Source organism: Pan paniscus, chromosome 1 (assembly GCF_029289425.2).
Source record: "Pan paniscus chromosome 1, NHGRI_mPanPan1-v2.0_pri, whole genome shotgun sequence".
Classification (NCBI taxonomy): domain Eukaryota; kingdom Metazoa; phylum Chordata; class Mammalia; order Primates; family Hominidae; genus Pan; species Pan paniscus.
The window spans coordinates 218,132,032-218,158,817 of NC_073249.2; the positions used below are offsets into that span (position 1 = coordinate 218,132,032).

General features: G+C 44.3%; 1 protein-coding gene across 3 annotated transcripts in view; it reads right to left on the bottom strand.

Annotated features, from left to right (window-relative positions):
- The window catches only part of UBE4B (ubiquitination factor E4B), a 147,886-nt gene that overhangs the window by 94,098 nt on the left and 27,002 nt on the right, over nucleotides 1-26,786 (bottom strand). For all 3 annotated transcript variants that reach the window (XM_003822106.6, XM_008975635.6, XM_063594812.1), the window contains exon 2: nucleotides 14,377-14,563. In XM_003822106.6, the coding sequence (XP_003822154.1) occupies nucleotides 14,377-14,563 (187 nt within the window). The remainder of the gene's footprint in view (nucleotides 1-14,376; nucleotides 14,564-26,786) is intronic.

Sequence of the window (26,786 nt, forward strand, 5' to 3'; positions counted from 1 at the left end):
ACAAACAAATGTAAACTATAATCCACCTAACTCTTGTAGCTAAAAAGGATATATGCGTATAACAGGATTTTGAGTCCCCCCATATCTCATTTATCTCTACATCCAAGGTCACTTCCTCTCCCCTGCAACCCCTCCCTGATAACTAAGAATACATTTCACAGTGCATATTTAATAGTCACTGAACACTTTGGGAGGCAAGGCGGGTGGATCACCTGAGGTCAGGAGTTCAACACGAGCCTGACCAACATGGCGAAACCCTGTCTCTGCTAAAAAATACAAAAAATTGGCCAGGCGCAGTGGCTCATGCCTGTAATCCCAGCACTTTGGGAGGCCGAGGCAGATAGATCACGAGGTCAGGAGATCGAGACCATCCTGGCTAACACGGTGAAACCCCATCTCTACTAAAAATACAAAAAATTAGCCTGGCGTGGTGGTGGGCGCCTGTAGTCCCAGCTACTCGGGAGGCTGAGGCAGGAGAATGGCGTGAACCCGGGAGGTGGAGCTTGCAGTAAGCGGAGATTGTGCCACTGCACTCCAGCCTGGGAGACAGAGCGAGACTCCGTCTCAAAAAAGAAATAAAAAATAAAAAATAAAAAAAATTAGCTGAGCGTGGTGGTGGGTGCCTGTAATCCCAGCTACTCAGGAGGCTGAGGCAGGAGAATTGCTTGAATCTGGGAGGCAGACGTTGCAGTGAGGCAAAATCGCGCCACTGTACTCCAGCCTGGGGAACAGGGCGAGACTCTGTCTCAAAGAAAAAAAAAGTCACTGAATACAGGAGGGCTTTGAGGATATTTTCTGAATTTATGGTGGCTGCATCAAATGCATGCTGTTAGTGAACTCTGTACTTGTTCTTACTACCTCAGTTTCTCTATAAAATGATAGAACTGATGTTAAAAAAAACCTATAACCCTTTACAGTTGCATTAAAGTTATAAAGATGTGTTGTTGTTTTTTGAAAACCATGCTGCATAGTTTACAATAACAAATCCAAATACTCCATTATGCATCCCCTGTCAAAACAGTGACAAATCTTATCAACAAAAGAGAAACTGAACCACACAACCTTGGCTGGTGAACATTTCCTGACCCTTCACAAAGGCTTTCCCCTCAGGTCAGGGTTGAACTAGTCTCTTTCATCTGCCACATTCAGGGAGCCTCGGGAAGATGTGTCACTTGATTAAACAGAACCGCCTGAAGTCAAGAGGCCTGAGGCCACGAGGTGACAAGCTATTTTCATTCTTTAGGATCACAATATTTCCTGTCACTAGGAGAAGGAGAAGGGAACAAAGGAGTTTTGCTTCACTAAGGATAGGGGATGGGTATGATGACAGGCCAGGGTGTGGCTCTCAGTCCACTTCAGGGGACGAATCCTGCCAAACCTGACCAATGTCCACTTGCTGGAGGCTGGCTAGGGCTTAATGTTAAGGCTCTCCAGGTATGAACATTCAACTCTAGGTGTTAAAGGTGACAAATTCTTCTGAATCCAAAGATTTCAAAATCGTAACTTTTTCTTAAACTTACTTCCCTTGGATTCCAACTGGAAACTGGAGAGAGGCCGGGTACAGTGGCTCATGCCTGTAATCCTAACACTTTGGGAGGCTGAGGCAGGGGGATCGCTAGGCCCCAGGAGTCTGAGACCAGCATCACCAACATGGTGAAACCCTGTCTCAACTAAAAATACAAAAAAAAAAATTAGCCAGGAATGGTGGCGGGCGCTTGTAATCCCAGCTACTCGGGAGGCTTAGGCAGTAGAATTGCTTGAACCTGGGAGGTGGAGGCTACAGTGAGCCAAGATCGCGCCACTGCACTCCAGCCTGGGGGACTGAGCAAGACGACATCTCAAAAAAAAAAAAAAAAAGAAAAGAAAAGAAAGAAAGAAAGGAAAACTAAAGGGAGATGGCGAAGAAAACTCCTAGTCCCAAATCAATGCAGTCAACCCTACTACTTCCTGGATACCTACTATGAGCTCAACAGATAAAAGAGAAACACAAGATAGTTTTTTTTTTCAGAGCTTTCAATCTAGTTTGGAAGACCAGACAAATGCACCCAAAACTAAGAGTGGTTTGTGTGGCACAATCTCTACTGGTTATAGGCCTTTTGGGGTGAATATGTTGACTGGGACAGCAACAGGGAACATGCTCTGAAAATCAAGATAGTGAATTACATGAAGAGGGTGGAACATGATGATACAGCACCTTGTAAGCCCTCGGATTAGATTATAATTGGAAATAAGGAAACGAGGAAGGCTTTCAAGCAGGTGAGTGACATGTATTATCTCTCCTACTAAGCCATAAGATCCTTAAGGGACAGGAACACATGGTATAGAAATCACTCTCACACACAGTATTTGCCCCTGTGCCTTTGCTAGGCTTGGGCACATGACAAAGGCCATGCAGTACCATGGCACAGTTCACATCCCACTGTGTGGGGAGAGTGCTAGTGGGCAGTTTGGAGTCAGAAGCAGGCAGTTGGTAAAACTACAAGCACAGCAGAGGTTGCAGGACCAGGTTAGCAAAAATGGGGCAGGGGGTGGGGGCTGCGGATAGGGAAAAGTGCAAGAATCAACCCCAAGTCAAAACAGGAAGTGTATTGATTCCCAGCACTGCACACGTCTCAAGAACAAGATATCATGAGCACTTTAACCAGATTTACAAAGTAATTAGTATGACCCTAGGAATGACGCTGTAAGATAAAGCCCAGAACTAATAAAACATACCCCTTTGGGGGCCCAAAGGCCACTCCAATTCGAGGAAGTACCCATGCCAGCATAGGACACACCTGTCCCAACTCAGAATTAAAATGAATAAGCAAAAAGCAAAGGATTTCAACCTCGTCTAGGAGCCTCCTGAACTCAGTAGCCTTTTAGGGGTCCTGCTGCAGCCCTCAGGCCTTGGGGCTTCTGTCTGAGCCTCTACCTCTAGCCAGCTGCTTAACCACCCTCGAATTCTCTCTTTCTCCCAAGCTCTGGACCAAGTAGAAGAGGGAAAAAAAAAAAAAGGATTTTAATATAGCAATCAATGATAGGACCAAAGTTAGAATTTCATTGTCATTGTGGATAGCATTCTTAGCCAAAGACAACTTACCATAAAAGAATGGCTTTGATCTTGTTGACATTCCTACAGATGTACTAATAAGCAATCATAATGTTCATTAAAGACTCAAAATTGGAGAAGGAAAATGAGGGGAAATTGAAGATGACTGCTCTAGCCCTGCTTTGCATCAATCACTGGCAAGTCCATTCTTGCCCCAGGACCTTTGCATCTGTTTTCCTTCTGTCTGCAAAGATTGCCCCACAGATATCCACTTGGTTTGCTTACTCACTTCATTCAGGCCTCTGCTAAAAATGTCACATTCTTCTAGAACCAGAAATACCATTTGACCCAGCAATCCCATTACTGGGTATATACACCCAAAGGAATACAAATCATTCTACCATAAAGACACATGTACACGTATGTTTACTGCAGCACTATTTACAATAGCAAAGACATGGAACCAACCCAAATGCCCATCGATGATAGACTAAAAAAAGTGTGGTACATATACACCATGCAATACTATGCAGCCGTAAAAAAGAATGAGATCATGTCCTTTGCAGGGACATGGATGAAGGTGGAAGCCACCATCCTCAGTAAACTAACACAGAAACAGAAAGCCAAACACTGCACATTCTCACTCATAAGTGGGAGTTGAACAATAAGAACACAGGGACACAGGGAGGGGAGCAACACACTGGGGCCTAATAGGGGGAGGGTGGGGTCAAGGGGAGGGAGAGCATTAGGACAAATACCTAATGCATGAGAGGCTTAAAATCTAGATGATGAGTTGATAGGTGCAGCAAACCACCATGGCACATGTGTACCTATGTAACAAACCTGCACGCTCTGCACATGTATCCCAGAACTTAAAGTAAAAAAAAAAAAGTCGCCTTCTTAATAGGACCTACAGTGATTATGTACACACCCCCAGTGGTACTTATGCCAACATACTGCTCTCTTTTCCTCTATAATTACCATCATCTGAAAGATTTTGTGGTTTTGTTTGTTTTTGTTTTTTGAGACAGAGTCTCACTCTGTTGTCCAGGCTGGAGTGCATGGCACAATTTCGGCTCACTGCTACCTCTACTTCCCAGGTTCAAGTGATTCTCATGCCTCAGCCTCCCCAGTAGCTGGGCCTACAGGTGCGCACTACCATGCCTGGCTAATTCGTGTATTTTTTTTGTAGAGGTAACGTCTCGCTATGTTGTCCAGGCTAGTCTTAAACCCCTGGGTTCAAGCGATCCTCCCACCTAGACCTCCCAAAGCACAAGGATTACGGGCATGAGCCACCATGCCCAGCTGGGTATTTAAATTGTTTTCTCTCACTAAAATATAAGCCACATAGCCTACAACAGAACCTACTGCATAGGGAGATTTAAATAAATATGTATTAAGTGAAGCCTACGTGAATTTAGAGCATTCAATAAATCAATGTAACAACCAACATAAACAAACATATAAAATAGATAAAACATATCAAGCAAATTTGGAGGGATAAGAATAGGCCAGGAACAGTGGCTCACGCCTGTAGTCCCAACACATTGGGAGGCCAAGGTGGGAAGATCACTTGAGCCCAGGAGTTCAAAACCAAACTGGGTAACATAGTGAGAACTTGTCTGCACAAATAATTTAAAAATTAGGATGGGCATGGTGGCAATCCCAGCACTTTGGGAGGCCGAAGCAGGCAGCCCACCTGAGGTCAGGAGTTCGAGACCAGCCTGGCCAACATGGTGAAACCTCGTCTCTACTAAAAATACAAAAATTAATTGGGCGTGGTGGCCAGTGCCTGTAATCCCAGCTACTTGGGAGGCTGAGGCAGGAGAATTGCTTGAATCCAGGAGGCGGAGGTTGCAGCGAGCCGAGATTACGCCATTACACTCCAGCCTAGGTGACAAGAGCGAAACTCCAACTCAAAAAAAAAAAAAATTAGCCAGGCATGGTGGCACGTGCCAGGAGTCCCAGCTATTTGGGAGGCTGAGGTAAAAGGATCACTTGAGCCTGGGAGGTTGAGGCAGCAGTGAGTCGAGATTCCATTGCTGCACTCCAGCCTGGGTGACAGAGTGGGACCATCTCAAAATAAAACATAAAAAAACCAATTATAATAGGATATGGAAGGATGTTGTTCCCTATATTATATAAAGTAATAATACTATTGTTTTGCCAGGCATGGTGGCTCACACCTGTAATCCCAGCACTTTGGGAGACCGAGGTGGGCGGATCATCTGACATCAGGAGTTGGAGACCAGCCTGACCAACATAGAGAAAGCCTGTCTCTACCAAAAATACAAAATTAGCCAGGCATGGTGGCACAGGCCTGTAATCCCAGCTACTCAGGAGGCTGAGGCAGGAGAATCGTTTGAACCCGGGAGGTAGAGGTTGCGGTGAGCCAAGATCGTGCCATTGTACGCCAGCCTGGGCAACAAGAGCGAAACTTCGTCTCAATAATAATAATAATATTGTTGTTTTTAAAAAGTAGAATTTTAAAAAATATATAAAACATTATTTATGACAGTCAACATTCTGTACAATAGATCACTAAAGCTTTTTCCTCTGATCTAACTGAAATTTTGTACCCTTTGATCAACATCTCCTTCTTCATCCACCCCCATTCCCCAGCCTCTGGTAACCACCATCTACTCTCTATTTGTATGAGTGCAACTTTTTAAGCTCCCACGTATGAGTGAAAACATGCAATATTTGCCTTTCTGTGCCTGGCTTATTTCACTTAGCATGGTGTCTTCCAAGTTCATCCATGTTGCCACAAATGACAGAATTTCTTTCTTTTTGAAGGCTGAATAATATTCCATTGTGGATACATACCACAGTTTCTTTTCCCATTCATCTGAAGATGGATTATTTAGGTTGCTTCCATATCTTGGCTATTTGGAATAATGTTGCAATGAACATGAGTGTAGGTATCTCTTCAGCATATTAATCTTAATTTCTTTGGATATATACTCAGAGTGGGACTGCCAGATCATATGGTAGCTCTGTTTTTAGTTTTCTGAGGGACCTCCATATTGTTTTGTAAAATGGCTATATAAATTTACACTCTCACCAACGTAGAATTTTCTTTCTTTTTTTCTTTTTTTTTTTTTTTTTTTGAGATGGAGTCTCACTCTCACCACACTGGAGTGCAGTGGTGGGATCTTGGCTCACTGCAACCTCTGCCTCCTGGGTTCAAGTGATTCTCCTGCCTCAGCTTCCAGAGTAGCTAGGATTACAGGCACCCGCCACCATGCCCAGCTAATTTTTGTATTTTTAGTAGAGACAGGGTTTCACCATGTTGGCCAGGCTGGTCTCAATCTCCTGACCTCATGATCCCCCCATCTCGGCCTCCCAAAGTGCTGGGATTACAGGCGTAAGCCACCACACCCAGCCAGTAGAATTTTCAATCAGATAAATGCCTGTGTGAAAATGCTCCAAAAAAATCTACAATGCATAGCCGGGAGCCTGAGAAAGTGACTATTTGTGGCTGTTCTCTGTCAAGTACAGGACACCAGCATCTGCACCTCTTCACAAGTTCATGCCCTCATGCTAAACAGTGAGCCCCTGGAGGCCCCTGAGACTTATCCATCCTGCATCCCTAGCTCTCAATACAGTGCCCAACAGACAGAAGCCATTTATTAACTATTCAAGTGCATGAATGGAAGCAGGATGAAGACCATTTGAGTCAACATGTTAAAGAATAATTTTAAGTTAAATAATCATTAAGTAGGTTAAAAACTAGCAGCCAAAGAAAAGAAACAAATTCTGTTTCTGATCCAGACCCCAGAACTAGCCCAGAGGCCAAATATATCATCTGGCTTCTCACTAGTTCCAAAGAGGCCCCACTGTTCATTTCTGCTCCCAGAGCAGAGGATCTTTACCTGTGGTCCACAGATGGAAACAGATGTCAAGGGGCTGAAGCAGTGTGACTAGTTGCTAAGTCTTTCATTTAAATCATTAATAAAGAAGCATATAAATAACTGTATTACAATCTTTAAAAATATGTTGATAATTATATTCCTATATAATTGTGTAATCCTATTTTATTATACACATTTAAAAGTAAATTTTGAGGTCGGGTGCGGTGGCTCACACCTGTAATCCCAGCACTTTGGGAGGCCAATGGAGGAGGATCACTTGAGGTCAGAAGTTGAAGACCAGCCTGGTCAACATGGTGAAACTCCGTCTCTACTAAAAATACAAAAAATTAGCCGGGCGTGGTGGCGCATGCCTGTAATCCCAGCTACTCAGGAGGCTGAGGCAGGAAAATCACTTGAGCCCGGGAGGCAGACTACGTCACTGCCCTCCAGCCTGGGCGACAGAGCGGGACTCCATCTCAAAAAATAATAATAAAAGTATATTTTGAGAAGCCAATCAAAGGCTTCCCCAGTTTGCCAAAGGGAACCATGGAATGAAAACAATGGAGAACTCCACGCCTGTAATCCCAACACTTTGAGAGACTGAGGCAGGAAGATCGCTTGAGGCCAGGAGTTCAAAACCAGCCTAGGCAACACAGTAAAACTTCATCTCTACAAAAAAAATTTAAAAATTAGCCGGGCATGGTGGCGCGCACCTGTAGTCTCAGCTACTTCTGAGGCTGAAGCAGGAGGACCACTTAAGCTCAGGAGTTTGTGGCCGCAATGAGCTATGGTCGCACCACTGTACTCCAGCCTGACTTTGTCTTAGAAAAACAAAAATGAAACCTGCCAGCTCTAGAGAGTATACAGGCAGACCTATTCCACTGGAAGACCTATTCCACTAGACCTAATAATCCTGTCAAGATGAAAATGGTTGATAAAGGATCTGTTGGGGGACTCTTGAGCAATCATGACCTCCTCTTCAGAGGTCACAACAGCGAGGAAGGTTAAGGCCTTCGTTGAATATACTCAAGATGTTTGATAGGCAAACATCAAAGAGAAGACAAGCATAATTCCAAAACAAGGCTGTAAAATAAAATAACCCGAGACAGTTAAGAAGTTCTGAAGATTAAGCAATCACAAATCATCTAAAGATAGGGGAAGAAACTAAGAAAACTAGACTGTCCTCCAAAGAATTTAATAAACACAGATATTAAACAGGAAATGAAAGAACATTTCCTCCCCAACTAGGCTAAAGGCTCTTTAAGGAAAGAAACCGAGTCTCACTCATCTTTGCATTCCCATGACCAAGTACTGTGTCTGACCTGCAGTAAGCCCTACATTTTAAATATAAAAGTAGCATAATCAGCCAGGCACGGTGGCTCACATCTGTAATCCCAGCACTTTGGGAGGCTGAGACAGGTGGATCACCTGAGGTCAGGAGTTTGAGACCAGCCTGGCCAACATGGTGAAACCCCGTCTCTACTAAAAATACAAAAATTAGCCAGGTGTGGTGGCACGCACCTGTAACCCCAGCTACTCGGAGGCTGAGGTGGGAGAATCACCTGAACCCGGGTGACGGAGGTTGCAGTGAGCCAAGATCGTGCCACTGCATTCCAGATTGGGTGACAGAGAGAGACTCTGTCTCAAAAAAAAAAAACTAGCATAATCAGTGTTAACTATAAAAAAGTGGCATTCATCTGTAGGAAAAGCATCACCCATATATATAAAGTTCTAAGAGAGCCAAGAGCAGTGCCACATAACAATGCAGTAAAACATGAAGAAATATCTGGAATGGCAAGTCTGGAACAGCAATGACCTGTGGACTTGGTTCCATAGGCACTAGTTATGTTATCATGTACATTTGAAATATTTTATATAATAACTTTTTTTCTAATTTTAGAAGAAAATGAATAGACTGAGGATTTTTAAAATTCTGCTCAGCACTCAGCACATCAGGAAAAACAGAGACAATCCAGCTGGTTGTGGTGAGAGGAACAATGTCAGTCAGCTGTTTTTCAAAAGAACTCAAATCTTACTTCGCTTCTAACATTTCCAACAAGAAATATCTCTTTCATTCATTTAGCCACATAACACTTGGCATTTCCAGACTGCTTGCCATATGCTAAGCACGGTGCTGGGGGTAAGGGGATGAGCAACACTGGCAAGGCTCCTGCCTAACCTTACATTCAAAGGGAAGAGGAGATGCAGATCAAAAACAAAGAAATAATACTCCTGTTTGCAAGGAGGGTCTTAGCAGACGTAAGCAAGTTAAAATAAGCTCATACTCAATTACGGTGGTCCCTAATCCAGTGGCTGTCATGAGAGGGAAATTTGGACACAGACACACACAGAACGAAGATGGCCATGTGAAGACGGACGTGAAGACTGGAGATATGTTGCCACAAGCCAAGAAATGCCAAGGACTGCCAGCAACTATCGGAAGGCAGAAGAAAGGATTCTCCCCTTATTGGGAGGCATCGCCCTACCAACACCTTGGCTTTGGACTTCTAGCCTCTAGAACTGTGAGAAAATAATACTGCTGCTGTAAGCCTTCAAAAGTTTTTGATAGGTTGTTACAGCAGCCCTAGGAAACTACAGAAGCAGATGGCACTGCAAGAAGCTGGGACTAGGCCGGGCGCGGCAGCTCACACCTGTAATCCCAACACTTTGGGAGGCTGAGGCGGGAGGATCATGAGGTCAGGAGTTCGAGACCAGCCTGGCCAACGTGGTGAAACCCAGTCTATACTAAAAATACAAAAATTAGCCAGGCGTGGTGGCAGGCGCCTGTAATCCCAGCTAATCGGGAGGCTGAGGTAGGAGAATAGCTTGAAACCAGAAGGTGGAGGTTACAGAGAGTCGAGATCGTGCCATTGCACTCCAGCCTGGGTGACAAGAGCGAAACTCCATCTCAAAAAAAAAAAAAAAAAAAAAGGCTGGGACTGCAGATGGGAGAAGCAACTGGAAGTGGAAGGACCCCCTACAGCTTCTCAATCCTTGCTTTAGTTACTTGCAACTGAAAACAGCCCAACTAAGAGGGCCACCAAATGACTGCTGCCAAGCACTCCTGGATGAAGGACTTTTTACCATGGGTGGCACCCCACCCAGTGTTTGTCTCTGTTAGCACTTCTTGGCCAGGCGTGGTAGCTCACGTGTGTAATCTCAGCACTTTGGGAGGCCGAGGCAGGTGGATCACCTGAGGTCAGGAGTTCGAGACCAGCCTGGCCAACATGGCGAAACCCCATCTCTACTAAAAATACAAAAATTAGCTAGGCATGGTGGTGGGCACCTGTAATCCAGCTACTTAGGAGGCTGAGGCAGGAGAGTTGCTTAAAACCAGGAGACAAAGGTTACAGTGAGCCAAGATCACGTCATTGCACTCCAGCCTAGGCAACAGAGTGAGACTGTCTCGAAAAAAAAAAAAGAAAAAAGAAAAAAAAAGAAGCACTTTTTGAGTCTGGAACAAAAATCTCTCAATCACATTCGGTGGATAATAAATCTACCCATTAGACCTATGTCTAACTTCCAGGACCACAGAAAATAAACACAAGCCATCACCTTCCTCATGCCAGCTTTTTAAACTCTTTAACGGACAGCTATCATATTTTCTTGAAATTTATTTTTCTCTTTTTTGAGACAGGGTCTTGCTCTGTTGCCCAGGCTGGAATGCAGTGGTGTGATCACAGCTCACGGCAACCTCCACCTCCTGGGCTCAAGCAATCGTCCCACCTCAGCCTCCCGAGTAACTGGGACTACATGTGTGCACCATCACGCCCCGCTAATTTTTTGTAGAGACGGGGTTTTGCTATGTCGCCCAGGCTGGTCTTGAACTCCTAGGCTCAAGGGATCCTCCCCCCTTGGCTTCCCAAAGTATTATGATTACAGGCGTGAGCCACTGCACCTGGCCTGAACAGAGAATAGATGTAACCTGTCTTAAGAGAGATTTTCTGTTTGTTTTTTCACTTATTTAGGAAATCATGAAAATCTGTTTATCCAACCCACCAAAGCATGGCTAATAATATCCAACTGTTTGTGATTATGAATAATGATGACTATGTGAGAAACATAATCAGGACTACTTAGCATAGAGGTACCCGGGCAAGAACTAACCGTTTAGGGAATGCCCAAGCCTTTCTGTTAGTTTGTGATAACAGCATATGGGCTGTTACACAGTGTTGCACTTATGCTTTAGTGGGGCCCCTCTGGCTCTACACTGAGAACAGACTCAAGTGAAGCAAGGGTGGGCATGAGACGACCAGTTAGGAGGCTGTTCCAGAAATCCAGGCAAGAGATGCTGGTGCCTTGGACCTGGGTAATAGCGGTGGAGGTGATGAGAAGAAACAGGTGGTGAGAATCTGGTCTGCTTCTAGTTTTCTGACAGGTCTAGAGCAGGGCCAAGCAAGCTCTAGTCCACAGGCCAAATCTGGGCTACTGCCTGTTTTTGTAAGTGAAGTTTTACTGGAACACAGTTACACTTGCTCATTTACATATGTTCTATGGCTGCTTTTGTGCTACAGAAGCAGAGATAAATAGTTCTAACCTCACAGCCTCCAAAGCCAAAAATATTTACTATCTGGCCCTTAACAGAAAGAGTTTGCCAATCCAGGTCTAGAAAACATGAATTGTCATTTATTGAGATGGAAACCTGGGAGAAGATAAAATGTGAGGCAACAGCAAAGCTTGATTTGGGGCATGCTAGCTGTGACATGCCTGTTAGACATCCAAGCAGAGATGTCAGGTAAAGCGCTGGATGTGTCAATCTGAGGTTCAAGGAGCAGGTCCACGTTGGTGATAAAAGCTTAGGAATCATCAAATGAGGGTAATTAAAGCCAGGACACTGGATGACAACAGTAAGAGAATAAAGCTGGATGGAAAGGACAAGAGGTTAAATATTGAGCCCTTGAATCCTAACATTTAGAAGTCAGGGAAATGAAAAGGAACCAGGCAAAGAGTGAAGAAGGAACAGATACAGAGAATGCATGAAAACCAGGAGAATGTGCTGTTCTGGAAGCCAAAAGAAAAACGTGTTTCCAGGGGAAGTGGGTGAAAGCCATGTCTAATGAGGCTGATGGGTCAGACCAGACAGTGACTCAGAGCAACCACAGAGCAACCACGGGAACCCTCGCCTGACTGCAGTTGATTCAGCAAAGAGTGCAAGGGCAGAAGGGGATGCAGAGGACAGGCAACTCATTCCAGAAGTTCTGCTGCAAAGGTTTTGGTGCAGAGATGTGGGGGAGAAGCTGGCAGGGGGAATTAGATCAAGAGAGTTCCTTCTGTTCATTCCCATGATGGCAAAAGTAATGGCATTATATAGGCTGTTAAAAAAAAAAGGCCATATGAGATGGAAAATCTGATGAAGCAAGAGAGAGAAAGGAACTGCTGGAGTGAAGGCTGAGTAACTGAGGGGAGATGGGATCTAGGGTCCAAGCCTCAACAGCAGCAGGGACAATTTGTGCATAACAAGAACCAGGCACACATACAGGTAGGCAGATGGATGTGATGACTGAGGCTGACGGAGGTTCCCTGCCTAGGTTCTGCCTGCATCTGTTTTCTCAATGAAATATGAGGCCAGAGTTAGGTGTGGTGGCACATGCCTATAGTCCCAGCTACATGAGAGACTGAAGCAGACGGATCATTTGAGCCTGGGAGTTTTAAGCTGTAGTGCACTAGGATCACGCCTATGAACAGCCACCATGCTCCAGCCTGGGCAACCCAGTGAGACCTCATCTCCAAAAAAAAAAAAAAAAAAAAAAAAAAGAAAGAAAGAAATGGGAAGCCAGGCCACTAGCTGAGAGAGTGAGCATGGAGAATGAGGTACTGCACACTCGAGAAGGTATGAAACAGATCAGCAGAGTGAGTGAACTGGGAAGCATGGTGCAACAGCCTGCCAGTATCAAGGGTCTACCCGAGTTTGTGATCATGAATTTGATTTGTTGTTGTTGTTGTTGTTGTTGTTGTTGTTATTGTTGTTTTTGAGACAGAGTCTCACGCCATCACCAGGTTGGAGTGCAGTGGCGCAATCTTGGCTCATTGCAACCTCCACCTCCCGGGTTTAAGCAATTCTCATGCCTCAGACTCTCTTGTAGTTGGAATTACAGGCAGGTAGCACCACGCCCGGCTTTTTGTATTTTTTTTGTGAGACGGGCTTTCACCATGTTGGCTAGGCTGATCTCGAACTCCTGACCTCAACTGATCCACCCACCTTGGCTTCCCAAAGTGTTGGGATTACAGGCATGAGCAACCACACCCAGCCATGTAATCATGAATTCGAAATGAGACAGACATTTCAAAAGTTTTCAATTAGTTCAAATGGTTCTGAGTTTTTCTATAGCCTTATTCCAGTGCATGAGACAGAGTAGGTGGGGAATGGGATTTAACCAAGATCCTGGTTTAAATAAGCAAGTAAGACAAAGTGAGAGAGGTTCTCTCCAGGACAGATTCCAGCATTCCAGGTATGGCCTGACCAGGGTGAGGCAAAGAGCACTGTTGTCAGTACTGTGTCCAAGGAAAATCACATTTGGAATCCTGAACCCGTCAATCCTACCAGAAGACCATCAGAGCTTCTCAGAGACATACAGAGGAAACATTATAGGCAAGGATCTTCTTTATTACTAACAGATGTTTTGGTTGAACCACATTAGGTATAAACATTTATATATATCTATAGTCTACATTGATACCTAACGAGAAGTAAAGCAACAAAAACTCTGCAAATACTTTTAATTGACACGATTCTAGATCAAGAAGACAGATGATTCAGAAGGCTATCAAATTATTAGATGATATTATGATCAATGCAGTCCTCTTAGCACCCCCTTTACGCAACTAGAATCCTAATTATAAAATAGTAATTATTATTATATGACAATACTACCATATTTGATAGAAAAGTTCACAGACAAAAGAGAGATATTTTCAAATACACAGTATGAGAAATATCATCATTTCCCAACAAAGACAGTCCTGGATATCAAGCATCAGCTCATTTATTAAAAGAAATAAACTTTTACTTTTTAATGAGATAGTTCTAAACATCCTATCAGGTAGTTTTATCCTCTGAAAAGTTAAAGAAAAAGTTCTGTGCCAATGCAGAATGAAGACGAGGAAATCTGCAATTAGAGGTGTTCATTTTGACCATTATTTTAATCTTGCATTTTCAGATTATTTTATCTTAAAACCATCAACCAAATTCATAAAATCAGCAGAACCAAATTCAGTCTTAATCATCTTGTCATCAGAGATAATACCTAAACCTGTTTGAAAAAAAAAAAAAGATGGAAGTTATGGAAAGAAAAGCAATTGGTTTAACAGATTGCAATAAAAAAAAAAGCGATAACACAACACATTGCAATGATATTTAAACTACTGCTTGGAGGATTTTAAAGAGCTGATGTCTGCTTCATTTTAATCTGTTCTGGAAACATCACAACCATCAGCTTAACAAAAAGCTAAGAAGAATTACAAAAGAGTCCCAGGTATGAAGCTTGGGCTTACCTGATGCACCTATTGGGGAGGTAGCTGGGGTCATGTTGTGGACATTGAGACCAAGACTCTGAGAGGGTCCTGGGGCTGATGCCGCTATGGGAGGCCCCGGAGGGTTCTCCCTCTGGGGAGAGGTGAGTGGGGTGGTTGGCTGAGAGGTCTGTCCACCAGCAAGTCGTGCAAGGCGCCTCCGTCGAATCTACAACATGAGGGGAAAAGGGCATTCTATAACTAATCAGCAGAAACACAATTCTGCCAGAGAATGACATTATTCATAACCAAACCAGAGTTTAACAACTCAATATGCCTTCAGCAAAAGTACTCTTCTGAGAGAATAACTCGCTCTACCAGTATTCCTACAAGCTCTATCACTTGAGTTTTTAACAACTGTATTTTGGCCAGGTTCAGCGGTGCCTGCCTATAGTCTCAGCTACTTGGGAGGGTGAGGTGGGGGTAATTGCTTGAGCCTAGGAGTTCAAGACCAGCCTGAGCAAAGCAGTGACACCCCACCTCTAATTCATACATACATAAATACATACATAAATACATATATACTGTATGTTAGTTCCCTTACCATCTCTGTTTATCACACCTCCTTGGCTGACATGGTGAATTTACGGTAAGCATATTACACTTTATTTTAGAGAGAGTCTCTCTGTCACCCAAGCTGGAGTGCAGTATTTCAATCATAGCTCACTGCAGCCTTAAACTCCTGGGCTCAAGTAATCTTCCCACCTCGGCCTCCTAAGTATCTAACACTGCAGGTGCAAACCACCATGTCCAGCTAATTAATTTTTTTTAATTTTTGACAGAGACGAGGTCTCACTATGTTGCCCAGGCTGGTCTCAACCTCCTGGCCCCAAGTGATCCTCCCACCTTGGCCTCCCAGAGTACTAGGATTATGGGCATGAAGCACCATGCCCAGCCTATGCTTGTAACACACTAAAGCTTGTTGTTATTTTAATAAAATGACCTAACTTGGTCATTTCAAATAGGTAAGATTTAAAAATAAATAGCCAATTGGCCAGGTGTGGTGGCTCACGCCTGTAATCCCAGCACTCTGGGAGGCTGAGGCAGGAGGATCACGAGGTCAGGAGTTCGAGAACAGCCTGACCAACATGGTGAAATCCTGTCTCTACTAAAAATACAAAAATTAGCCAGGTGTGGTGGTGCGTGCCTGTAATCCCAGCTACTGAGGCAGGAGAATCACTTGAACTCGGGAGGTGGAGGGCAATTGCAGTGAGCTGAGATGGCGCCACTGCACTCTAGCCTGGGCAACAGAGGGAGACTCCACCTCCAAAATAAATTAATGAATAAATAGCCAATTTAATTCACTAAAACAATGAGAAACAAAAGTTACACTAAGACACAAATTTAACCATCACTTGTAGGAGCAAAATGATCAGATTTTCTTTTTTTACTTGATTCAATAAAAATACAATCTGCCACTTCTTCCTTTTAACATATAATTAAAGAGCAACACCTTATTGAAAGAGAAAAATTAATCCATTCATTCAAAATGTGTTTGTTGAACTCCTACTAACAGCAGGGCATCTCCAAAAGCTTCCTAACAGATTTACCCATGTCCCCTGAGCAAAAGAAGCCAGATGTAAAAAAAAACAGAGTGGATGATTCCATTTCTATAAAATTTGAAAATAAGAAAAACTAAACTATACCATTAGTTTGGATAATGGTTATCCTTGGTGGGAAAGGGGCAGGAAGCAGCTCGGGAGAGGCAAGAGTGAGATTCTAGGGATCTGGTAATGGTGTTTTTTTGGTTTTTTTTTTTAATTTTAACTGGATACTAGTGTCACAGGTATGTCCACTTTATGAAAACTCACTGGGTTGTATACTTACAACTATGAGTAATCAGTTCATGGGTATTCATCTTATTCTTCTTCATAGTTTATATGTTAAATATAGTCTTCTGTATAGCATGTAATTTTTTTTTTTTTCTGAGACGGAGTTTCGCTCTTGTCACCCAGGCTGGAGTACAATGGCACCATCTCGGCTCACTGCAACCTCCCCCTCCCAGGTTCATGCGATTCTCCTATCTCAGCCTCCCAAGTAGCTGGGACTACAGGCATGCACCACCACACCCACCTAATTTTTAATTTTTTGTAGACATGGCATCTCACCATGTTGCCCAGGCTGGTCTCAAATTCCTGGGCTCAAACAATCCTCCCACCTCAGCCCCCCAAAGTGCTGGGATTACAAGTGTGAGCCACCATGCCGGGCCAAGTTTCATTATCTTACAGACAGCTAAATTTAGGAGTTCATGCTTGATTTCTAATTCAAATTCAACCTTTATTACTGACTACTTTACTTATCTGGAGCCTATCCAGATAAGTCACTTAACAGCTCTCTGCTTCAGTTTCTGCACAATGGACATCCGTACACTGCACATCTGTACAATGGGGATGAAATCATCGGCCGAGGGGAGTCCGAGGCGGTGGAACATTTGAGGTCTGGAGTTCGAGACCAGCCTGGCCAACACGGCAAAACCCTGTCTCTACTAAAAATACAAAGATCAGCCAGGCATGGTGGCACACACCTGCAATCCCAGCTACTTGGGAGGCTGAGGCAGGAGAATCACTTGAACCTGGGAGGCGGAGGTTGCAGTGAGCCAATATCGCACCGCTGCACTCCAGCCTGGGCGATGAAGTGAGACTCCGTCTCAAAAAAATAAGAAAAAAACCAGTATCTTCCTTACAGGGTTGTGAGAAAACCACCACCCTGTCCCTTTCCCTACTTATTTTTTCTCCGTGGCTCTGATCTGCCCTATGACATGTGTGATATATTTATTTGTGTATTGCTTAGTTACCATCCCCCTAATTGAAGTTTCTTAAAAGCAAGAACTTCCGTTGCACCAGTGCCTAGAACAGCGTCTGACACATGGTAGGTACTCTCTAAATATCTGCTGAATAAATGAGAAATACTAGAAAAATGCACTGAACATAAAATTGACTAATTTATTAGTTGACGTTATCATTATCATTGGAAGAGCATACCTACTATTGTTGGAAAAAATATGAAGTCACCTTAAACCTCAATGCCAAGTTCAGCCCAAGATGTTAAATTTGGATGTTCTACTCAGTGATATAAACAGAGAATAAATGTTCTGACTCACTGTAATATGCGGTTGAAGAAAGAAAGGATTCTAAGGTTTCAAAAAAGGTTGAAGAATCAAGACTTTGTGAAGCATGTTGCAGACTATTAAGCAGGAAGAAAGAGTTAAGAGACAGAGGCAGGTCCATACATGACAGAAGGGGTAGGAGAAGATTGGGAGAATACATTTTGCCCCATCTTAAAGATCCGCTGGAAAATTTAGGAAGAGCCATGCAGGGGGCAGCGTTCTGGGCTGCCCACAGCAGGGCTCTCAGTAGAGGATAATGCCCTTGGGTGGTCTGAATGCCTTCTACACTGGTGTTAACTTTGAACTGGTTTAGCAACCTGAGGCCCTGGGAATATCTGGATAGGGGACTCACAAGAGAATGGCTTTGTGCAATCACAGGTATAAAGGTTTACCTCCAGCCTGGGCAACATGGAGAAACACCGGCTCTACTAAAAATACAAAAACTGGCCGGGCACAGTGGCTCACGCCTGTAATCCCAGCACTTTGGGAGGCCAAGGCAGGCAGATGGCCCGAGGTCAGGAGTTCGAGACCAGCCCGACTAACACGGGAAAACCCCATCTCTACTAAAAATACCAAAAATTAGCCAGGTATGGTGGCACGCGCCCATAATCCCAGCTACTCAGGAGGCCGCGGCAGGAGAATCACTTCAACCCGGGAGGAGGAGGTCACAGTGAGCCGAGATCGCACCACTGCACTCCAGCCTGGGCAACAGAGCGACACTTCTGCTCAAAAAAAAAAAAAAGAAAAAAGAAAAGAAAACTGTGCCAGGTGCAGTGGCTCATGCTCGTAATCCCAGCATTTTGGGAAGCCAAGGTAGGTGGGATCACTTCATGTCAGGAGTTCGAGACCAGCCTGGCCAGCATACTGAAACCTCATCTCTACTAAAAATACAAAAATTAGCCAGGTGTGGTGGTAGGCACCTGTAATCCCAGGTACTTGGGAGGCTGAGGCAGGAGAATCACTTGAACCCAGGAGGCGGAGGTTGCAGTGAGCCAAGATTGTGCCACTGCACTCCAACCTGGGCAACAGAGCAAGACTCCATCTTAAAAAAAAAAAACAAAAAACTGGCCAGGCATGGTGGCTCACCCCTGTAATCCCAGCACTTTGGGAGGCTGAGGCGGGCGGATCACGAGGTCAGGAGATCGAGACCATCCTGGTTAACACGGTGAAACCCTGTCTCTACTAAAAATACAAAAAAATTAGCCAGGCATGGTGGTGGCCACCTGTAGTCCAAGCTACTCGGGAAGCTGAGGCAGGAGAATGGCGTGAACCCAGGAGGCGGAGCTTGCAGTGAGCTGAGATCACGCCATTGCACTCCAGCCTGGGCCATAGAGTGAGACTCCATCTCAACAACAACAACAAAAAATACTGAGATGGGAGGATCACCTGAGTCTGGGAAGGTCAAGGCTGCAGAGAGCCATAAAATCCAGTCTGTGCAACCCGGTGAGAGCCAGGTCTCAAAAAAAAAAAAAAAAAAAAAAAAGTGTATCTAATTAATTTGACTACTAAGAGATGCAACCTCACTTTTTATCACAAACAGAACATATGAGATACACACCAAAAAATAGTCACAACACACCAAAATATGATTAAACATTTTTCTCATTGTTTACTTGACTTTTTTAACATTAAGCCCAAAGGACTGGCATAATCTCCTTTAAGTTAAACAAAAGTCCTTTTTTAAGAGAATTTTGTTTTCCCCTATCTCACAGAGAAAAAAAAAAGTATAAAGAACTTCCAGTTCCTCAATTTGTGTCCTAAACCACAACTCAAAGCCACACATACTAATCATGAAATCTCATTCCTAGAGTTTTTCTTGTCTGTTTCAGTTCTTATTTCACAAACGACATTAAAATAGGGCTTTCTCCTAATCTGTTATATGACGCAGCACTTCCCACCCTCACGTTCCTGATGAACTAAAAATAGATTCAAAACAGTGAAGGCCATTGTGATTTCAGGCAGAAGCTAAGACAGGATGGGCCAAACTGTTCCTCTTATTTTTAGCAGTTTGTGGGGAAAAACACCCACAAAACACTGTTATAAGTTTAATAAAGTCATTCTACAAAAGTGTCTTACTTTTCTACTTTAAAAAAAAGTGAATTCCAATATAAAGAAAAATAATTGGAAATACTTTCTCTTTGGGGTAGTCTCCTTGGAAAGATGACAATAACTCCTAGTTCTGTTTTGGTTTTTTTTTGAGACGGAGTCTTGCTCTGTCACCCAGGTTGGAGTGCGGTGGCGTGATCTTGGCTCACTGCAACCTCTGCCTCCCGGGTTCATGCCATTCTCCTGTCTCAGCCTCCCGAGTAGCTGGGACTACAGGCGCCTGCCAAAATGCCTGGCTAACTTTTGTATTTTTAGTAGAGTCGAGGTTTCACCTTGTTGGTCAGGCTGGTCTCAAACTCCTGACCTCAGGTTATCTACCTGCCTCAGCCTCCCAAAGTGCTGGGATTACAAGCGTGAGCCACCCGCCTGGCCAATAACTCCTAGTATTATTATTGGTTTTATTTTATTTTTTCACAGCTGGCCATGTTTGGAACTTATTAAATGCTATGACAATTTCACAGTAGGCCTAATCTAAGCCCAACAATGTTTCTCCAAAAAATGCATTTACATCCAAACATCACAGCTCTGTGATCTAAAATTCATCAGTTTCCTTAAAAAAAAAATTCATGGTCAGATGTGGTGGCTCACACCTGTAATCTCAGCACTCTGGGAGGCTGAGGCAGGGGGATCACTTGAGCCCACAAGTTCAAAACCAGCCTGGGGAACATGGCAAGACCCCCCCGCCTCCAATCCCACAAAAAATAAAAAATTAGCTGGGCATGGTGGCACACACGATGTGTAGTGCCAGCTACTAGGGAGACTGAGGCAGGCGGTCAAGGCTGAAGCAAGCTATGATTATACCACTGCACTCCAGCCGGGGTGTCAGAGTGAGACCCTGCCTCTAAATAGAAACAAAAGGGAAGGAAGGTAGGAAGGGAGAGAGGGAGGGAGGTACAAAGGGAGGGAGGTACGAAGGTAGAGAGGGAGACAGGGAAGGGGGGGGAGGGAAGGAGGGGGGAGGGAAGGAGGGGGGAGGGAGGGGAACAATGATATATGTTATATTCACTTCGATATCTACTGCTTTTAAAATGAGGCATATTTTTATGTTATGTGTATTTTCCATTTTTTAAAAAATTGAATTGAAAAAGCCGGTTGCAAAAGGGTACACATAATGATTCCATTTATTTTTTAAAAGGATGTAGATTTACATTATAATGAACATTATTATTAGTGCAAATTATACATAAATGCAAATGGCAATGACACAGTAAATTTCCATTTTTCCTCATCTTTCTTCTTTCACAGAATTTCTGATGAAAAGAATGAAAACCATTATTATTTCCCACTACATCTACCGTGGGAAAACATTCAGATGAAAGTGTAGCCCTGCTCCATAACGTCTTCACTCCAAGACCCAGGGTGAAAGAGCAGCCTCTAATGGGAACACTAGCAATCGCCCAGGCAAAGGGCAAGAGGCAGGGCAAACTCCACACTGGCCCAGCGGTGACACATTCAATTGTGTTCACATTTAACTGGCCAAAACAGTCACAGGGCCGAAACTACCCCCGCAGCGTGGGGAAATAGAACCTTCCCCAGACAGGGGTGGTGAATATGTGGACAACAATACAGTGAAGTACAGCGGTCTCCTCTTCCTTCAACACACAGCTGGGCACTGGTGGTTGCTTATTGTGGAGCTGTGCCTTCCTCCCCCGCACGCTCCTCCCGCCACTTGCCCCATAACTGCTCTATATCCTGCTCCCTGACCTGGATCTTTGCTCAAATGTTACCTTCTCAATGAAGCCTTCCCTTCCTTCCTCCTAGTTCCCATCTGCTTTAGTGGTTCTCCATACTTTCAAATAGTTCAGCCAAAACCAACAAGTATGTGTGGGTGTATAGATGTATATACACACATTTATATACAGACAAAGCGAATGTAACAAAAAATAAACTGATGAATCTAGGTGAGTCATTCAAATTTTCTGCAGATTTAAAAATTTTTAGGGCCAGGCACGGTGGCTCACACCTTTAATCCCAGCACTTTGGGAGGCCAGGAGGGTGGATCACTTGAGGTCAGGAGTTCAAGACCAGTCTGGTCAACATGGTGAAACCTCACCTCTATCAAAAATACAAAAATTAGCTGGGCATGGCAGCGGGCACCTGTAACCCCAGCTACTCAGGAGGCTGAGGCAGGAGAATTGCTTGAACCCGGGAGGTGGAGGCTGCAGTGAGCAGAGATTGCACCATTGCACTCCAGCCTGGGCAACACAGTGAGACTCTATCTAAAAAAAAAAAAAAAAAAAAAGTCCAGAATAGAAAGTTGAGGGAAAAGTTAGACCCACCAGCATGGCTTTTGTTTTTTTCTCTAGCCATGTGCAGCAGTACACAGTAGGCACAGAGATGGACTAGCCAGGGCTGTTGAGAGAGGAAAAGGAAGTGACAAAGAGACGAGGTGATAGAGAGTGGAACTGAAGGGTAATGATAATGATGCAGACACAGGAAGCCCTGGCAGCACCTGGATTCTTGATTCCAGTCTCTTCCTGTGACCCAGCTATCTTTCTATCCCTAGGTTCAGGAAGAAGACTCCTGTATCCTTAAAATAAATCCCATTTTTGGCTTAAGCTCAATAAGATGTTCTATTACTTACTGCACGTATGCATAGAAATACAACAATTCCCCGGAGATGCGATCAGCAGTTTGCTTGTGCATAGAGTATCACCTTTTTTTCACCATCTTATATTAGGTTTTCAGGATTCAAATTCATTTACACTAACTGTATATTCATGTAATAACTGAATCATCCCAGAGAGCAATTTTGAAAATCGAGCCACATACAAATGCTATGTGCTTACTACTTGACTTGAGTTTCTTTTTCAGGACAGGTAGGGGTTAGGCAGACGAGGAACAAAGGAGCGCCGGCAGAGGTTGGGAGGCTTTGTGAGCACACACACTGTTTAGGGAACGCTGAGTAGTTGGTAAGAATGAGTGTGTATGGACATGGTGAGGCACAGACAAGAAAGACAAGCTGCAAAAAGCTCATGACGAGCTGTGAATACCATCCTAAGACACTGAACTTGTTCATGAAGGCAAGGAAGACATCTTTTGAAGGATTTAAGCAGGGGAATAACCAGGTAAGATGTACTTTTCTTTTTTTTTTTTTTTCATTGAGACAGTTTCATTTTTGTTGCCCAGGCTGAAGTGCAATGGCATGGTCTCGGCTCATTGCAACCTCTGCCTCCCTGGTTCAAGCGATTCTCCTGCCTCAGCCTCCTGAGTGGCTGGGATTACAGGCACCCGCCACCACACCCAGCTAATTTTTGTATTTTTAGTAAAGACGGGGTTTCACCATGTTGGCCAGGCTGGTCTCAAACTCCTGACGACCTCAAGTGATCCGCCTGACTTGGCCTCCCAAAGTGTTGGAATTACAGGCATTAGCCACCTCGCCCGGCCCAGATGTACCTTTCAAAACAAATCACTCAGCTACTGTGTGGAGAATGAATGGAGGCAGGCCACAAGCAAGCCTGCGCAATGGGCATAGGAAAGGGACAGCTCTGGAGATACTTGATCTGTGTTCCCAACAGAACTTGGCTGTTATTTGGAAGTAAAAAGTGAGGAAGAAGAATAATCTAGATTTCAGGCCTGGATACCTAAATGAATGGTAAAATACCCTAAAATTGAAAATACAGAAGGAGATTTTAAGAACATGGGTTATGATTAGATTACTGAGTGTGAGGTACCTGGAAGAATACCCAACCAAAAATGTCCTACAGGTTACCGACATCTGTTTTGTTTTTGTTTTTTTGAGATAGGGTCTCACTCTCTATCACCCAGGCGGGAGTGCAGAGGCACAGTTTCAGCTCACTGCAACCTCTGCCTCCTGGGTTCAAGCGATCCTCCTGCCTCAGCCTCCCCAGTGGCTGGGACTACAGGCATGCGCCACCACACCCAGCTAATTTTTGTATTTTTATTAGAGACGGGGTTTCACCATGTTGGCCAGGCTGGTTTCGAATTCCTGACCTCAGGTGATCCCCCTGCCTCGGCCTCCCAAAGTATGCCCAGCCCCAACATCTGTTTTATTCGCCATCACTATTTTCTTTTTCTTTTTTTTTTTTTTTTGAGACGGAGTTTCGCTCTGGTTTCCCAGGCTGGAGTGCAGTGGCGCAATCTCGGATCACTGCAACCTCCGCCTCCCAGGTACAAGCCATTCTCCTGCCTCAGCCTCCCCAGTCACTGGGATTACAGGCATGTGCCACCACACCCGGCTAATTTTGTATTTTTAGTAAAGATGGGGTTTCGCCATGTTGGTCAGGCTGGTCTTGAACTCCTGACCTCAGGTGATCCACTTGCCTCAGTCACCCAAAATGCTGGGATTACAGGCGTGAGCCACCACACCTGGCCTCACTATCATTATTTTCTTGTTCTAGGAAAGATTTAAAGTGATTAACAAAAAATACATTAAGGTGGCCGGCACAGCGGCTTACGCCTGCAGCCCCAACACTTTGGGAGCCCAAGGTGGGCAGACCTCCTGAGGTCAGGAGTTCGAGACCAGCCTCGCCAAAATGGCAAAACCTCGTCTCTACTAAAAATACAAAAATTAGCTGGGTATGGTGGCTCATGCCTATAATCCCAGCTACTCGGGAGGCTGAGGAAGAAAAATCCCTTAAACCCAGGAGGTGAAGGTTGCAGTGAGCCGGGATCGTGCCATGGCACTCCAGCCTGGGCGACAGAGCGAGACTCCACCTCAAAAGAAACAAACAAAAAAACACACATCGAATGTATTTTTAATTTAACTTAATTAAATTAACAAGTTTAATTCAAAGAGATAAGGAAATTAGGACACAAGCAAAATGATGGTAGAAAAAATAGGGCCGGGTGTGGCGGCTCAGGCCTGTAATCCCAACACTTTGGGAGGCCGAGGTGGGTGGATCACGAGGTCAAGAAATCGAGACCATCCTGGCCAACATGGTGAAACACCGTCTCTACTAAAAATACAAAAATTAGCTGGGTGTGGTGGTGCCCGCCTGTAATCCCAGATACTCAGGAAGCTGAGGCAGAAGAAAAGCTTTAACCCAGGAGGTGGAGGTTGCAGTGAGCCAAGATCGCGCCACTGCACTCCAGCCTGGCAACAGAGCGAGACCTCGTCTCAAAAAAAAAAAGAAAAAAGAAGATAAAGCCAGGAGTGAGATCAGCACACACTACACACGTATAGCAACACAGTAAGTAACTGACAACACTCCTCAACATCAGCAGATGCTTAATGGCAAAACAAGATTCAAAGGAAAAAGTTTGAGAGTAGCCCAAATGAAGAGATCCAAGCATCAGCTTTGCTGGTGCGGCTTGATTTCTGGGTAGAGTTGAGAATACCTGGGGCAGGGGTCCAAATCCTGGGACCCATGAAGGCCAGGAGGACCTTCAATTCCCTCAAGATTTTCAAGGAGATCCCTTACTCCAAAAAATCTTAAAAGATGACTCTCCCAGGCAATGCCCTTCACTCAATCCTCCACAAAAACTTGCTCAGGGCCAAGTGCGGTGGCTCACCCCTGTAATCCCAGCACTTTGGGAAGCAGGCGGATTACCTGAGGCCAGGAGTTCCAGACTAGTCTGGTCAAGATGGTGAAACCCCGTCTCTAATAAAAAATATAAAAGATTAGCTGGGCATGGTGGTGCATGCCTGTAATCCTAGCTACTTGGTAGGCTGAGGCAGGAGAATTGCTTAAACCCAGGAAACAGAGGTTGTAGTGGGCCAAAATCATGCCACTTGCACTCCAGCCTGGGTGACAGGGACTCTGTCTCACAAAAAAACAAACAAACTTGTTTTGCACAATTACAGAAATGTGGCCAGTTGTCTGTTCCTCTCTTCTGATATCTCCCTTTTACACCTCGTTATTAAAGGGTGGATTCCAGTACTACAAATTCTACAAGTAAGTATGCCGTAGGTTTGCAGTATGCTACATTAATGCATCTCATTTATATCTTATTGTCTTTTGAGATAAAAAAAAAACAGAAAACAGAAGGTGGAAACAAACTCTTGCGGTGGCTTACACCTGTAATCCTAGCATTTTGGGAAGCCAAGGTGGGAGGATCACTTGAGGCCAGGAGCTCAAGACCGGCCTGAGCAGCATAGTAAGATGCCTTCTCTACAAAAAAATTTTAAAAATTAGCTGGGCATGGTGGCACGTGCCTGTAGTCGTAACTACTCAGGAGGCTGAGGCAGGAGGATCACTTGAGCCTAGTGAGCTACAATTGCACCACTGCACTCTAGCCTAGGCAACAGAGACTGGCTCCAAAAAAAAAAAATTGTCCAGAATCTCACTAGCTCACTAGGGATTCTAAAATACACAGCAAAATGAACCTCTACCCTTAGAAGTCAAGGTGTTAAAGAATGGCTTATTTTCTGATGACCACATGTAGGAGTACTTCAATGGCTACTAGAACCCCAGAAAGGTTTTTATTTTCTTTTGTTTTGTTTTGGTAAAGGAAAATGCCATACATAAACATTCAGGACTCATCCGAACCTTCTGGAACCAGCTCCCCTGGGGAGGTCAGAGAGGAAATACAGTCATGGGCTGCATAACGACATTTCAGTCAATGTCAGATCACCAGATCTTACTGGTGGTCTGGTAAGATTATAATACCATATTTTTACTGTTCCTTTTCTATGTTTAGATACACAAAAACTCACTGTTATTGTACAACTGCCCACAGGATTCAGTATAGTCACATGCAGTACAGGTTTGTAGCCCAGGAGCAATACCTAGGCCATACCGTAAGTATCCAAGGAGTTATACTATAGAGCCTACGTGTGGAATAGGCTATGCCATCTAAGTTTGTGTAACTACACCCTATAGTGTTCACATAATGATGCGTTTCTCAGAACGTATCCCTGTCATTAAGTGATGCATGACTGTAGTTGCTTGTTTTAAATCACCATGTAGGTTACATTCATCTACCCCCAACCTTTCCCAACCCCCTCCACACACACACAGGGACCTGACGACTGAATAGAACAGGACTGGCTCCCAGGAATACAAACAGGCTCTCTTGCTTCTCCTCATTGGTCATGCCTTAGCATGGTTCCTCCACATCCCCTACTCAAGCAGGGTCTTAGTAAACAAGTAAACAAAGCACTAGCAAAGACCCCAGAGTTGCCACCCCTCAGCTCTCCTGGGTAAAAGAAGCCTTCCCTTGGCTTGGGCTGAAGACCTATGCCCCAGAGGTGCCATTCTGATTGTGTGAAAGGAGT